This window comes from Haliotis rubra, unplaced genomic scaffold, assembly GCF_003918875.1.
Source record: "Haliotis rubra isolate DU_JTF1 unplaced genomic scaffold, ASM391887v1 Scf172, whole genome shotgun sequence".
NCBI classification, from domain to species: domain Eukaryota; kingdom Metazoa; phylum Mollusca; class Gastropoda; order Lepetellida; family Haliotidae; genus Haliotis; species Haliotis rubra.
The window spans coordinates 759,865-777,542 of NW_025765692.1; the positions used below are offsets into that span (position 1 = coordinate 759,865).

Sequence of the window (17,678 nt, forward strand, 5' to 3'; positions counted from 1 at the left end):
ACTAGATCAGACGTTACTCCTAGTCAACAACATCATCAACCACATCGTAAACATCATCATAAACATCCTGTAAACATCGACTACCACTTACAGGAATATTCAGGGATATATTCATCAAGTACATTTGGTATGACAGGGTCCACAAACTCATAATGTAGGATTTATTATAAGCAGCGTTCGAAATACCTGCCAGCCCGATCGCCCAGGACGGGATATTTTCAACACGGACTGCCAGATTCTAAAATTCACCTGCCCGACGGTCGGGTTAAAATTCAAACATGTACATGAAGATATTTTGTGGACAGGTAAGTTTTGTCAGGGCTGGCAAGTTTTACATCTAACCAGCTGTTATAAGTGAATGATCACAAGTGACCAGGTGCAGATAACATGCATGGCAACAAAAGCTTTTGGAAATGTTTGCAGCAACTGTGTCAGGTACACTGTATATCAGATAGAACCCCAGTGAAATAAACAACACACACCTGCACTGGAGACAAAGACACTGCTCAACTGTACAATCCTGCTGTATTAAATATTTCTTTACATCTTAGATCTGTAATATCTAGAGCCTTTTCCATTTTAAACCATGATTACTTAACATTTATGAGTGTTTCCATGACAGCCAAAGGCAAGTTTCAGCTAGTGTTGTCTCCCCTAGCAGTGGAAGGATCTGTTTGTCATGGTTTCCTGTTCCTGAACTAACTTGGTAACAACTGACTGTTATCATCTTGCCAATGCTGGGATATTACACTATAGAGCTTGAATACTACAGACCACCACCCCTGTACAGACTGGTGATACATTGAACCCCAGCACCATTACCACTGTTTGACGTAGAGTTAAACCCAACTCACTCACTCACCCAACACCCACCCAACACCCATACAGCCCCACATCCCCCTATTGTGATATAAGCCACACAACCAGTACTACCACTGTTTGACGTAGAGTTAAACCCAACTCACTCACTCACCCAACACCCATACAGCCCCACATCCCCCTATTGTGATATAAGCCACACAACCAGTACAACCACTGTTTGGTGCAGAGTTAAACCCAACTCACTCACTCACCCAACACCCACACAGCCTCACATCCCCCTATTGTGATATAAGCCACACAACCAGTACTACCACTGTTTGGTACAGAGTTAAACCCAACTCACCCAACACCCACCCAACACCCATACAGCCTCACATCCCCCTATTGTGATATAAGCCACACAACCAGTACTACCACTGTTTGACACAGAGTTAAACCCAACTCACTCACTCACCCAACACCCACCCAACACCCATACAGCCTCACATCCCCTATTGTGATATAAGCCACACAACCAGTACTACCACTGTTTGACACAGAGTTAAACCCAACTCACTCACTCACCCAACACCCATACAGCCTCACATCCCCCTATTGTGATACATGCCACACAACCAGTACAACCACTGTTTGGTACAGAGTTAAACCCAACTCACTCACTCACCCAACACCCACCCAACACCCATACAGCCTCACATCCCCCTATTGTGATACTTGCCACACAACCAGTACTACCACTGTTTGACACAGAGTTAAACCCAACTCACTCACTCACCCAACACCCACCCAACACCCATACAGCCTCACATCCCCCTATTGTGATATAAGCCACACAACCAGTACTACCACTGTTTGACACAGAGTTAAACCCAACTCACTCACTCACCCAACACCCATACAGCCTCACATCCCCCTATTGTGATACATGCCACACAACCAGTACAACCACTGTTTGACACAGAGTTAAACCCAACTCACTCACTCACCCAACACCCATACAGCCTCACATCCCCTATTGTGATATTTCTTGCCACACAACCAGTACTACCACTGTTTGACACAGAGTTAAACCCAACTCACTCACTCACCAAACACCCATACAGCCCCACATCCCCCTATTGTGATACAAGCCACACAACCAGTACTACCACTGTTTGACACAGAGTTAAACCCAACTCACTCACTCACCCAACACCCATACAGCCCCACATCCCCCTATTGTGATATAAGCCACACAACCAGTACAACCACTGTTTGACACAGAGTTAAACCCAACTCACTCACTCACCCAACACCCATACAGCCTCACATCCCCCTATTGTGATATAAGCCACACAACCAGTACAACCACTGTTTGACACAGAGTTAAACCCAACTCACTCACTCACCCAACACCCATACAGCCTCACATCCCCCTATTGTGATATAAGCCACACAACCAGTACTACCACTGTTTGACACAGAGTTAAACCCAACTCACTCACTCACCCAACACCCATACAGCCCCACATCCCCCTATTGTGATACATGCCACACAACCAGTACTACCACTGTTTGACACAGAGTTAAACCCAACTCACTCACTCACCCAACACCCATACAGCCTCACATCCCCCTATTGTGATATAAGCCACACAACCAGTACTACCACTGTTTGACACAGAGTTAAACCCAACTCACTCACTCACCCAACACCCATACAGCCTCACATCCCCCTATTGTGATACTTGCCACACAACCAGTACTACCACTGTTTGACACAGAGTTAAACCCAACTCACTCACTCACCCAACACCCACCCAACACCCATACAGCCTCACATCCCCCTATTGTGATATAAGCCACACAACCAGTACTACCACTGTTTGACACAGAGTTAAACCCAACTCACTCACTCACCCAACACCCATACAGCCTCACATCCCCCTATTGTGATACATGCCACACAACCAGTACAACCACTGTTTGACACAGAGTTAAACCCAACTCACTCACTCACCCAACACCCACCCAACACCCATACAGCCTCACATCCCCCTATTGTGATACAAGCCACACAACCAGTACTACCACTGTTTGACACAGAGTTAAACCCAACTCACTCACTCACCCAACACCCATACAGCCTCACATCCCCCTATTGTGATATAAGCCACACAACCAGTACTACCACTGTTTGGTACAGAGTTAAACCCAACTCACTCACTCACCCAACACCCATACAGCCTCACATCCCCCTATTGTGATACTTGCCACACAACCAGTACTACCACTGTTTGGTACAGAGTTAAACCCAACTCACTCACTCACCCAACACCCATACAGCCTCACATCCCCCTATTGTGATACATGCCACACAACCAGCGCTACTACTGTTCGATGTTCTGGGAACACAGCCACAATCTTAGGTGTAAGCCAAAATCAATCATCCAGGCAGAGTTGCACTAATCTAGGTCAAGTCAATTACTGGTGGACATTCCACGGCAACAGCAGCTTTTACTTTGCCGTGTTGCCAAACACAACCAATCAGCTGGTGCCGGGCCACCATTACAGCATTATATACCAGGCACATAGACTGTAACTTGGGATTAATGTCCTGACACTGCAGGTATAGACTGAATATACTGATCATAATGGAGACCTTCATCGGGCGTGAGGAGGTATTTCACACTTTACTGATCTGTATTATACTATTAATGAAGTACATGAGGCTCTTACAAAATCACTACAAGTACAGCTGAAGATGGGCACGGATTGACTCTACCTTCAGATCTTCTACTGATCAGAGCTATGGTCGTCAACAACATATATTTAATACATACATGATGTGTGGATCTTAATACAGAACCCTCTATATGTCAATAGGTTGGAAAATTGCAACAGTCTGTTGATCCTGTCGCGACCAAAACACCATGAAACACCATTCAAGTTTAAATAAAAATGAACCCTATCAGCTGTCGGAATATACCCTAACCCCCATCAGCTGTCTGAGTATACACCAGAACCTCATTATTTGTTGAAGGTGTCAACATCCATTAAGTGTGTGACTGTAATACAGGGCTTAAACAAAGGTACAGATAAGCTGCGTATCTGCGTAAATTATGCAAATATTTATGCGAAAACTCAATTCCTATTAAGTCTATTTCGTACAAGTACGCTTGAAATTTTGTAAATACTCAATAGATGTGATGTACACACAAAAGTGTCAAATCTTAGCTTGTGTACCGGTGGATAGATACAATAACTGAGGTATTGAGAGGTTCTATTTCAGGACATGAACTTGGCAACTTGCAGTCTCTCTTATCGTTTCTCATATTACAGATCAAATATAAATAACAAACACTAACATTTAAACTTTATTATATTTCAAGAATTAATGGAAATGACAAAAATACCCAATTGAGTTTGAGTGAGGTGGGTACAATTTATTTGGTTACTCAAAGGAAAATTAGGATACCCAATTGAGATGACCACAAGCGAGTACATAACTCAATGACCCAAAACGTTATCTGTAGCTCTGGCTTAAATCTTGTTGATTGTAGAACCTATAAATATAGAACTAGGTCATCACTGGACCAAAACTGGGTCATCACTGGGCCCAAACTAGGTCATCACTTGGCTAAAACTGGGTCATCCATGGACCCAAACTGGGTCATTACTTGGCTAAAACTGGGACATCATGGAATCATCACTGAGTGGTCATCAGTCATGCTTGGTGATCACTGAGCAATCATTGGGTCATCACTAAGTGGTCATCAGTCATGCTTGGTCATCACTGAGCAATCATTGGGTCATCACTAAGTGGTCATCAGTCGTGCTTGATCATCACTTGGTCATCACTGAGTGGTCATCAGTCATGCTTGATCATCACTTGGGTCATCACTGAACAATCACTGGGTCATCACTAATTGATCATTTGGTCATCATAAAGTTGTCATTTAGCATTCACTGACTCGTCATGGGGACATCACTGAACAATTACAGGATCATCACTAAGTCATCACTGGGCTACCACTGGATCTTACTGCATCCACCTTCCAGAAGATGACACCCGTCTATGAGCTCCCCAGTTCCACCATGTTGTACCAGTGTTCCACAGTAGGTTACAGTCTGGTATGTCCTACAATAACATTGGCCACCTTCAGACCCCCACTGAACACCTGGATTAATGAGAGTTTGTGTAGATGTGAAAACCGAGAGATGAGTGTCCATTCTCCCAGCATGAGTCACTCCCTCCAATAGCTTCTCTGAGTAGGTGGAGAATAGGTAAAAGTCAGGGATGGAAACACTCACATCTAGTCTTTGTATAGCCTTACATATACCTCTGTAATAACACATATATACATGTATGTATTCTGGTATCACTGACATGTACACTTGGTACAACCAGTATATATAGTCATATATCACTGAAAGCTGCCTTGTGTACCTTCAGACCTCAGAACATATATTTGATATAACATTCACCCTCACAGAATTACTTTTATATACTTTCTACGTAATTATATGTCAGTGAGTACATGTTATTCTTAAGTCTGCCTAGCACATGTGTATTCTGGTGTACATCAAACAATCTTCAAAACAAGCAGTGCATATGTTTACATATCACTCCAATCTCCCACAAAAAGTGGTGTATATACTTACACATCACTCCAATCTCCCCCAGTAAGTAGTGTATATGTTTACACATCACTCCAATCTCCCACAAAAAGTGGTGTAAATACTTACATATCACACCAATCTCCCCCAGTAAGTAGTGTATATGTTTACACATCACTCCAATCTCCCACAAAAAGTGGTGTATATACTTACACATCACTCCAATCTCCCCCAGTAAGTAGTGTATATGTTTACACATCACTCCAATCTCCCTCAACAAGCAGTGTATACATTCTTACATCGCTCCAATCTCAAAGTAGTGTATATATTTTCATATCACTCCTATCTCCCACTAAAAGTAGTGTATCATTCACATATCACACCAATCTCCCCCTAAAAGTAGTGTATCCATTCACATATCACGGCAATCTCTCCTTAAAAGTAGTGTATCCATTCACATATCATACCAATCTCCCCCTAAAAGTAGTGTATCCATTCACATATCACACCAATCTCCCCTAAAAGTAGTGTATCATTCACATATCACACCAATCTCCCCCTAAAAGTAGTGTATCCATTCAAATATCACGCCAATCTCTCCTTAAAAGTAGTGTATCCATTCACATATCATACCAATCTCCCCCTAAAAGTAGTGTATCCATTCACATATCACACCAATCTCCCCCTAAAAGTAGTGTATCCATTCAAATATCATGCCAATCTCCCCTTAAAAGTAGTGTATCCATTCACATATCATGCCAATCTCCCCCTAAAAGTAGTGTATCCATTCACATATCACACCAATCTCCCCCTAAAAGTAGTGTATCCATCCACAAATCATACCAATCTCCCGCTAAAAGTAGTGTATCCATTCACATATCATACCAATCTCCCCCTAAAAGTAGTGTATCCATTCACATATCACACCAATCTCCCCTTAAAAGTAGTGTACCATTCACATATCACACCAATCTCCCCCTAAAAGTAGTGTATCCATTCAAATATCACGCCAATCTCTCCTTAAAAGTAGTGTATCCATTCACATATCATACCAATCTCCCCCTAAAAGTAGTGTATCCATTCACATATCACACCAATCTCCCCCTAAAAGTAGTGTATCCATTCAAATATCATGCCAATCTCCCCCTAAAAGTAGTGTATCCATTCACATATCATGCCAATCTCCCCCTAAAAGTAGTGTATCCATTCACATATCATGCCAATCTCCCCCTAAAAGTAGTGTATCCATTCACATATCATACCAATGTCCCCCTAAAAGTAGTGTATCCATTCACAAATCATACCAATCTCCTGCTAAAAGTAGTGTATCCATTCACATATCACACCAATCTCCCCCTAAAAGTAGTGTATCCATTCACATATCACTCCAATGTCCCTCTAAAAGTAGTGTATCTACTATCATATAAATCAAATCTCCCCCCAACAAGTAGTGTATATATTCATATATCACTCCAATCTCCCCAAACAAGCAGTGTATATATTCTCATATCATACCAATCTCCCCCAACAAGCAGTGTATATATTCTCATATCATACCAATCTCCCCTAACAAGCAGTGTATATATTCTCATATCATACCAATCTCCCCAATAAGCAGTGTATATATTCTCATATCATACCAATCTCCTCCAGCAAGCAGTGTATATATTCTCATATCATACCAATCTCCCCCAACAAGCAGTATATATATTCTCATATTATACCAATCTACCCCAACAAGCAGTGTATATATTCTAACATCATATCAATCTCCCCCAACAAGCAGTGTATATATTCTCATATCATACCAATCTCCCCCAACAAGCAGTGTATATATTCTCATATCATACCAATATCCCCTAACAAGCAGCTTATATATTCTCATATCATACCAATCTCCCCTAACAAGCAGTGTATATATTCTCATATCATACCAATCTCCCCGAACAAGCAGTGTATATATTCTCAAATCATACCAATCTCCCCCAACAAGCAGTGTATATATTCTCATATCATACCAATCTCCCCTAACAAGCAGTGTATATATTCTCATATCATACCAATCTCCCCTAACAAGCAGTGTATATACTCTCATATCATACCAATCTCCCCAACAAGCAGTGTATATATTCTCATATCATACCAATCTCCCCTAACAAGCAGTGTATATATTCTCATATCATACCAATCTCCCCTAACAAGCAGTGTATATATTCTCATATCATACCAATCTCCCCCAACAAGCAGTGTATATATTCTCATATCATACCAATCTCCCCCAACAAGCAGTGTATATATTCTCATATCATACCAATCTCCCATAACAAGCAGTGTATATATTCTCATATCATACCAATCTCCCCCAACAAGCAGTGTATATATTCTCATATCATACCAATCTCCCCAAACAAGCAGTGTATATATTCTCATATCATACCAATCTCCCCCAACAAGTAGTGTATATATTCTCATATCATACCAATCTCCCCTAACAAGCAGTGTATATATTCTTATATCATACCAATCTCCCCCAACAAGTAGTGTATATATTCTCATATCATACCAATCTCCCCCAACAAGCAGTGTATATATTCTCATCTCATACCAATCTCCCCCAACAAGCAGTGTATATATTCTCATATCATACCAATCTCCCCCAACAAGCAGTGTATATATTCTCATATCATACCAATCTCCCCCAACAAGCAGTGTATATATTCTCATATCATACCAATCTCCCCCAACAAGCAGTGTATATATCCATGTACACTCAGTTGTTACAGAGAGGGCACCTGCTTCACTTCATCATGGAGTGAGGCTCAACTCATAAATCTACCTCTTCCTTTATGTCTATTTCTGGGTTTAGCAAGAATGAGTGAAACAAAGTTCGAGAGTGTTTGCAAATAGCTGTGGATGGATAGACCGCTTAACCTAAGAGGATTTCATTTCTAAGCAATTAGAGGCTGCATTGAAAACTTTCCTGAATGTTCATACTGCCATTCCAATATATCTACATCCAAATCAATAGTCTCCCTTATCAATAAGTAGCTGCGTCATGAGCTTGTGAAATAATCAATAATTGGCTCAAATGACGACACACCAGCTTTCTGTTATTATCCTCGAACAACACTTAACCAATACTTTTCCTGAAATACTTTCACAAAATTTACATATATTTACATCAATAACATGAATAGAGAGCCCAAAATGTCTTGTATCTATGACAGCCTCAGTAGGGAAAAAGCACAACATCCCATTGCACAAACTCTCATTACCAAACTGGAAAACATTTCATCTAATAACTGAATCAATGATTTCTCCTTGAGCTGAACCAAGCAGGGAATCTACGTTCTCGAATATTTCCCAACACTATATCAATAAGTTACAAATCTCTTCCTTGGATACATCGATTATACATGAGGTTAGCTACAAGGAACTAGAGGCACCGCCCGAGGAACTAGACGCACCGCCCGAGGAACTAGAGTTGCAGTTTGTTTATCCACAGCCAGATCCTCAATATCCATAGTTCATATCATTGTGAACTACATACATGTATATTTAAAATGATTTTCCTCCACACAAACATAAACAAGTGCAGCACTGCCTGCAGCTGTCGTCAACCAAGGCAGATAACAACTCTGTCATACGGTGCAACCTCTCCTGGTTCACAGAAGCTAAAGCTAAAGATTTTAATAGTCTTCAGTATTCCATCTGCTGTCTTGTTTTAAGTAGTGTTGTCAGAGATAACTCTAGAGGGATTCAATTTCACTAGAAATACAATAAAAGTTCATTCTGAGAAAACAAATTGAAATTAGAGCTAGTTATAATATTTGCACTTGTATAGCATTTTACACTTAAACCTGTGAAAATCTTGACAACATGAATACATGACTACTAGACATGTTTTGCTCAATTTATTATTTTTCATTTATTAAAGAAATAAATCATGATATATATCTTGTACGCATTGTTCTAACGACAGCAATACGTCACCTCCTGTTACAAGCTAGCTGTCAAATGACAAATCACACTTCCAATAAACACGATGCAATTAAGGACTATAGACAACTCAATCACACAGGATGGCGATCGTGTCTGTCACGCGTCGCTTCAATAAAGAAGGACCCAATTTCAAAGGTATTCCCCTTGACGGTAATACCAAGTCAAGTAGTTTAAATGGGTTACAAAGTCGGCTACAACCGCGAGGTAACAATCACATGGTCGTACAACTCTGTCAGTTTATTTCACAACGTGTCGCGTGGCGCTGTTTACACTACTAATTCACAAACTCGGGCGAAGATCAAAGTGCTTGTTCTTCCTCCTAAACAAACAGTATTTAAGACGCAAACTGCCCTTGGAGTAACGACTGTGGGGTTTATTTGGAATAGGTGAAACACACAAGCTATCCATGATCCGATATCATCTTGTAGTACCGTCCGATACAGGACACCGTCTTTCGTTCATATCCCGACTGTCAGGTTAGGGGGCGTGAGGCTTGATGAGCCCCACTGTCCATCCTCGTTGTTGATAACGTCCGCACTGTATGACAAGTTGCCATCTCAATCACAGATAGTGTATGTACTAACAAGCATCACCTACCTTATATCTTCCAGTAGATCACATTCTTGTTGATGCTTAGCTTGGAGTTTGGCCACTTGTTCAGAGTGAATGTGTTTCAAGGCAACGGTTGGTTTGACCTGGAATAAAATTAGAGCAAACGCATTAAAATTCCGTTTAGAAAGTTTCACTAGATATGTCAAGGATTGTGAAACCAAAGCTTCCATTGACAAGTCTGACCTTTCGCGGTGGAGGTAGCATTTTCGTTTTCACTCATAACGTAAAGCCGATCACTCAAGACATATCGTTGCGGTATCCGCCATTCACTGAGGCTATTCCGTTCTTCTCCTCCGGTAAGAATACAGCTTTGCCGAGGGAGGTAATTAGTACCTACTTCCTGTACATGTGTACAATCTAACTGGTATTATGGGAGGCGCTCGTATAATGTCTTTCTTTGGCGCTGTGTTTGTCGGTTCAAGAGGATTTTACACAAATGATTCATTGATATCGCATATTGTACAATAAATACTATTTCGAACACAAACATATGTGTCAACGTATCATATCCACAGGAGAGAAGTTATTACTATGCGTGACATTTCTTGAACGGGTGTAGATGTTTACATATGGCTGTTTTGAAAATTTACGAAATATCTTTTAGGAAGAGTTAATTCATAAGGATGGTCACAAGTAGACACAACCCGTTAACGTTATGGCTATGTGTGTGTTGTGTGTGTGTGTGATATGATGATGAATTTAAGTGTGTGTGGTGGAGGGCGGGGGGCATCAATTTTGAACACATGGACTAGAGGGTCATCAGTTTTGTATATAAAGATATCAAAAATTACGCTTACATAATAATAATTATGGGGGGCGGGGGGGGGGTTTGTAAATGACAGGCATGGGGTCACTTGTTTTGCACATATTTTATTGTATTTTTGGGGTGGTGGGGGGTGGTGTCATATCCATTGTACATGCGTCTCCATAAAACATCATCATCACCCTACCCAAGCCATGAATTATGAACGGTCCCTAACGATGGTCACTACCCGTTAACGCTAAACGTTGGCATTGAATAGAGTTTAGCGATTGCGTCAGTACGTATTTCGAAACCCATTTCGCTATTTTTGGCACACAGGTAGAATGCAATCAACATCTTTGTTACTCTTAACCCCATTCTCTTCGAACCACGTGGGGCCATTACACGTTGCTGGTCTATTCTTCGGAATCTCTTCATCCAAGAGTAAACATATATTTCTTGGGCATACCTTTAGAATACCCCATGCCACCAAATAAGCGCACGTGAAATCAAACTTATTTGTATCTTTTTGTTTCAGAACATTGTTGCAATTTCTTGACTTCACGACCCGTCCCTAATAACTATATGACGTTGCAATAATTGTTGTTCAAATGTATGACACCGACTCCCTCGGCTGTGTTCCCATGGCGACATGGCCTGTCTGGCCTCCCAGGCCCCAGTCCTGACATTGTTATGATCTTGTATTGTTTACATTACAGGAATTAAGAAATTCATAATACCGACTTGACTCATTATATGACTGCATGGATTAAATCGTCTTTTTCATTTTTGTTTCCGTTTCTGAGTTATATTTAGCTTTGGATTCTTAATTAATTTCTCAGCCCATACATATTCCGAATCATTATCATTATACTGTCTATTTCAGCCCTTGGATCCCCTTCAGATATAATGTTATTAGCCCTAGAATACCCCCCTTATACTATTCATTTTAGCCCTTCGAGTGTGCTGTCTTATTTTTATTGTTTTATTTTGTTTGGGTTACTGTTACTAGTTCCTTATGTGTTGTTTGTTTGTGTGTGTGTGTGTGTGTGTGTGTGTGGGGGTGGTGTGATTGGATTTTTCTTTTGTTTTGGGAGGTATACCTTTTCCAAGATTTCACCTTGAGAGCCAGGCGTATAATGGCTGTTGTTTATGTTCAATTTATAACATTTCAGTGTTACCCTAACAAAGTAATCCCTAACTTAGTAACATATAAACGGGGAAAAGAAAGACTCTTTCGGCATTTTGCAGTGTAACTTATATTTCACCTCCCAAGCACCCTCGTTCATCCACAGGGTCTTACTAAAATATAATCTGTGAAATCATTCCGACACAACACATTCCTCTCCCCTTGATGCTATTTTTAACTTCGGAGTGAGTGAGTTTGCTTTTACGCCGCTTTTAGGAATATTCCAGCAATATCACGTCGGGGGACACCAGATATGGGCTTCACACATTGTGCCCATGTGGGGAATCGAACCCGCACGTCAGCTTGACGAGCGAACGCCTTAACCACTAGGCTACCCGACCGCCCTGTACTCCATACTTCTCTTTCGGTGGAGGTCAAAATCTGAACTGACTTTGATATACATTTATCTAGATTGGCGTAATTTTAATGAAATGTAGATATTAAAAGTGATGGTGCGACTTACTGCCGGGGCATCTGCAACAAATTACCAGCTATGGTACTGTCAGAGACGAGGTAGGGGGAAGAGCAGTGTAGGCTCGGGGTGGGGGGACACGGGGTGAATACAAGCCTCCTAAATGTTTACACAACCATACTGGTGACTGACCTATCACAGAATTGGAAACTGTTTGAGTGTCACGTGGGACCTCCATAGAGAAACAATCATGGGGTACTGGGGACCTCCACAGAGAGAGAAGCATGGGGTACTGGGGACCTCCACCGAGAGACATTCATGGGGTACTGGGGACCTCCACCGAGAGACAATCATGGGGTACAGGGGACCTCCACCGAGAGACAATCATGGGGTACAGGGGACCTCCACCGAGAGAGACAATCATGGGGTACTGGGGACCTCCACCGAGAGACAATCATGGGGTACTGGGGACCTCCACAGAGAGACAATCATGGGGTACTGGGGACCTCCACCGAGAGACAATCATGGGGTACTGGGGACCTCCACAGAGAGACAATCATGGGGTACTGGGGACCTCCACCGAGAGACAATCATGGGGTACTGGGGACCTCCACCGAGAGACAGGGGAAGCATGGGGTACAGGGGACCTCCATCGAGAGAAGCATGGGGTACAGGGGACCTCCACCGAGAGAGAAGCATGGGGTACAGGGGACCTCCACCGAGAGAGAAGCATGGGGTACACAGGGGACCTCCACTCGAGAGAGACAAGCATGGGGTACAGGGGACCTCCACCGAGAGAGAAGCATGGGATACTGGGGACCTCCAGAGAGAGAGAAGCATGGGGTACAGGGGGACCTCCACCGAGAGAGAAGCATGGGATACAGGGGACCTCCCCAGAGAGAGAATCATGGGGTACAGGGGACCTCCATACAGACCTCCAGAGAGAAGCATGGGGTACAGGGGACCTCCACCGAGAGAGAAGCATGGGGTACAGGGGACCTCCACGAGAGAGAGAAGCATGGGATACAGGGGACCTCCACAGAGAGAGAAGCATGGGGTACAGGGGACCTCCACCGAGAGACAAGCATGGGGTACTGGGACCTCCACAGAGAGAGAAGCATGGGATACAGGGGACCTCCACAGAGAGAAGCAAGTACATCCACAGAGAGGATACTGGGGACCTCCACAGAGAGAGAAGCATGGGGGATACATACAGGATACAGGGGACCTCCACCGAGAGAGAAGCATGGGGTACTGGGGACCTCCACCGAGAGAGAAAGCATGGATACAGGGGACCTCCACTCGAGAGAAGCATGGGGTACTGGGGACCTCCACAGAGAGAGAGAAGCATGGGATACTGGGGACCTCCACAGAGAGAAGCATGGATACAGGGGACCTCCATCGAGAGAGAAGCATGGGATACAGGGGACCTCCACCGAGAGAGAAGCATGGGATACTGGGGACCTCCATCGAGAGAGAAGCATGGGGTACTGGGGACCTCCACTGTGGACCTCCAGAGAGAGAAGCATGGGATACTCCACAGGGACCTCCACCGAGAGAGAAGCATGGGGTACAGGGGACCTCCACGAGAGAGAGAAGCATGGGATACAGGGGACCTCCACAGAGAGAGAAGCATGGGTACAGGGGACCTCCCAGAGAGAGAAGCATGGGGTACACAGAGAGAAGCATGGGAACTGGGACCTCCACAGAGAGAAGCATGGGATACAGGGGACCTCCACCGAGAGAGAGAAGCATGGGGTACAGGGGACCTCCACCGAGAGAGAAGCATGGGGTACAGGGGACCTCCACACAGAGAGAAGCATGGGATACAGGGGACCTCCACAGAGAGAGAAGCATGGGGTACAGGGGACCTCCACAGAGAGAGAAGCATGGGGTACAGGGGACCTCCACACAGAGAGAAGCATGGGATACAGGGGACCTCCACAGAGAGAGAAGCATGGGGTACAGGGGACCTCCACAGAGAGAGACAAGCATGGGGTACAGGGGACCTCCACACAGAGAGAAGCATGGGGTACAGGGGACCTCCACACAGAGAGAGAAGCATGGGGTACAGGGGACCTCCACAGAGAGAGAAGCATGGGGTACTGGGGACCTCCCAGAGAGAGAGAGAAGCATCAGAGAGAAGGGGTACAGGGGACCTCCCACCGAGAGAGAAGCATGGGATACTGGGGACCTCCCACAGAGAGAAGCATGGGATACAGGGGACCTCCACCGAGAGAGAGAAGCATGGGATACAGGGGACCTCCACCGAGAGAGAAGCATGGGATACAGGGGACCTCCACAGAGAGAGAAGCATGGGATACAGGGGACCTCCACAGAGAGAGCATGGGATACAGGGGACCTCCACAGAGAGAAGCATGGGATACAGGGACCTCCACAGAGAGAGAAGCATGGATACAGGGGACCTCCACAGAGAGAGAAGCATGGGATACAGGGGACCTACAGGGGACCTCCACAGAGAGAGAAGCATGGGATACAGGGGACCTCCACAGAGAGAGAAGCATGGGATACAGGGGACCTCCCACACAGAGAGAGAGAAGCATGGGATACAGGGGACCTCCACAGAGAGAGAAGCATGGGATACAGAGGGACCTCCACCGAGAGAGAAGCATGGGGTACAGGGGACCTCACACAGAGAGAGAGAAGCATGGGGTACAGTACAGGGACCTCCACAGAGAGAGAAGCATGGGATACAGGGGACCTCCACAGAGAGAAGCATGGGATACAGGGGACCTCCACAGAGAGACAATCATGGGGATAGGGCCTAAAAGATATATACCGAGAGAAGCATGGGATAAGCGCCCACGGCGCCTCCACTTTAAAGAGGATCGGATACAGGGGACCTCCACGGCGTTTGTTAGAGGCCCGAAGCTTATTCGGATACAGGGGACCTCCAGTTGAGAAAAAGCATGGGGGATGGGGACCTCCACAGAGAAGCATGGGATACAGGACCTCTAAGAGGAGAATACATTTGCGAAAATATGAAAGGTCTGGCGTACAGGACCTCCACGGCGCTTATCAGATACCGGCGCCTAAAAGAAATATAACTGTCATGTTACAGCGGACAGATACAGATGATAAAATGAACTTGTTTTGTTTTAATTGTGTCAGTTTTCTTTATTCCCGGAACATCAATCACATACCTACGTAAAACAGGTCATAAGATCCTTGTTATGTTATCAATCGAAAATCCGGGTAAATAGCGCGAGTAACTGTTCGCTCACCTAACTTTTCTGGGCGAGTTTTCCTCCTGAAAGGATGGCAACAGAACGACGGTGCGACTCAGTAATGTAAGTTCAGGAAGAACTCTCCATGTCCTACATCCCTATAATTAGTCGGCCCCGAAAGTCTGATCTGTGTAAACAACGCACGTGTCCCCCTATGTGATGTGTATATTCTAGATATAGATACTATGTTATTCTACACGTAAATATGTTTGAGTTTTCTTGCGTACAACATATGGCTGCTACACGACGTGGAGCTGTGTGATATCTATATCTGAATCAGAATTCCCAGATCCATAACTTGATGCCCACAAATAGCACACCTCCTTGCGTGTTCAACTTTCATACAATGAAGATTTAGATGATATTAATGCCAAAACGTCATCTGGAGATTTGTAAGGAAAAGATGAAAGTTAGTTATGATGATAAATGTTAAATGGACTCCAGACTTGGTCTGTTGAAATTATTATACGAATTAGTCTCTCTCTCGAGGGCATCCCAGGCTAGAATGGTTCCTCAGCAGCCTGTGCTTCTTGTTCTAGGCGGCTCGGCGGATGGAGTTGTCAGGCTATGTGATGACGCGTCAACATCCCCAACGACGGTAATATCAATCACCGGTATGTGTGATCCGTACCGCTGTCGTACAGCAGGAACACTGCTGAGTCCGGCGTTAAACAAAACAACACAGCATGCATGTAACAATATATATCAGGTACTCGGGAATAGCTGCGCTCTTGGTGTTTGTTTCATTTTAGATCAATGCATAAAGAGTCCGAGGGGGCACACAACTCTACACATAATGGATGACGTCAACTTACCAGTGGCCAGCTTTCCTCTAGTGTCAAGCAATATTCCAACAGCTCCAGTCTTTTCTGTTTACATTTCACAACTATTGAGGTACAATCGAGCATGAGTTTTATCAAGATTTCAAAACGAATCTTGCTCAGAAATTGTTTGATCGAAGTTACGAAATTCAAGGTCTCAGAAAACCTTTTTAAAAGTTTTATCAGTTTTATGGTGGACGTGTAGAGGACATGTCCACATTTACAAATTAGTGACAAAAATGTGCAAATCCCTATTTTGACCGTACGTTCCCGTGTTTTTTTAGGTGAACAGTTTACTAGCCTTTGCATGACGGGTGACATAGGTGGGGCAGGATACGCTCACCTTTCCCGAACACCTAGTATCATGACTATTCTATAGCGATGTTTAGTGAAATGGTTATATTGGGTGCTAATCGGTTATTCGAAAACCACGACTAAGGGACGTAACTGTAGCCTAGGGCCACTAGACAGTAAAGCATGCACGTTAATCGCAGGACCTGGTAGAAACACATTCCGATAATGACCATTTTCGGAAATGCAATCCAAGCGTCGTAATTCAAGAATATATTTGCTTGTTAGCAACATTTAAAAAGTATTTTTTGTGTTTGTGTTCCCTGAATGCCTACATTTGTTCTTTTTCATAGCCAAAAAGTGTATACACTTTTCGATGTGCTAAAGAAATATACACTCTCCAAAAATATATAGGATCAAGAAAATAAACGTTTTGATGGTTGTTAGAGGAAAGGCTTTGAAAAATGAATGTCAGGGATTGAACGGTTCCACAAGCATTACCCAAGCAAGCTCACATTGGGCATGCATGGGTCGTCTTTGATGTGATGAACTCCTTCTGGTGTGTTTCAACTTGATAGAACTCAGTGAGAATAGCAAAATATGTTCAATGCGTTTCAGTCTGAAACATGTTTCTGCTGACACAAATTGTCACTGCATCTACACAAAGAGGTGGGCAGCAGCGTTTAAGCGTGCCAGCGAGAACCTTTTGTGGAAGGCCTGTGACACCAGAAATGACCCTGAAAATCTAGGATATGGCGATACTCTACCAGCGAATGACTGAATATCATTCTGCGAGTTCATATGGCTTTTTCCTTTATCACAGAAACTTTGGCAACGGTGAAAATCTCTTATCAAAACGCATAGGCACGACTTGTCTCATGATAATCTTGCTCTGTTTGAACCTTACCCAGAAAGGTTCTTGCAACGATTTGTGCATGGA

The 17,678-nt window shown here is 43.6% G+C and overlaps 2 protein-coding genes across 9 annotated transcripts in view; one reads left to right on the forward strand and one right to left on the reverse strand.

The window, feature by feature from the left end:
- The window catches only part of LOC124272722 (F-BAR and double SH3 domains protein 2-like), a 110,809-nt gene extending 100,484 nt beyond the window's left edge, over positions 1-10,325 (reverse strand). For all 8 annotated transcript variants that reach the window (XM_046707922.1, XM_046707921.1, XM_046707923.1 and 5 more), the window contains exons 1-2: positions 10,219-10,325; positions 10,021-10,118 (exon numbers count right to left, since the gene is read on the reverse strand). In XM_046707922.1, coding sequence (XP_046563878.1) covers positions 10,021-10,118; positions 10,219-10,239 — 119 coding nt within the window. In that variant the 5' untranslated portion in view covers positions 10,240-10,325. The remainder of the gene's footprint in view (positions 1-10,020; positions 10,119-10,218) is intronic.
- Positions 10,326-12,662: 2,337 nt separating this feature from the next.
- LOC124272699 (collagen alpha-1(XXVII) chain-like) lies at positions 12,663-15,160 on the forward strand. Its single transcript, XM_046707884.1, has 2 exons — positions 12,663-13,629; positions 13,752-15,160. The coding sequence occupies exons 1-2, from the start codon at positions 12,663-12,665 to the stop codon at positions 15,158-15,160; spliced, it is 2,376 nt and encodes a 791-aa protein (XP_046563840.1).
- Positions 15,161-17,678: the final 2,518 nt, after the last annotated feature.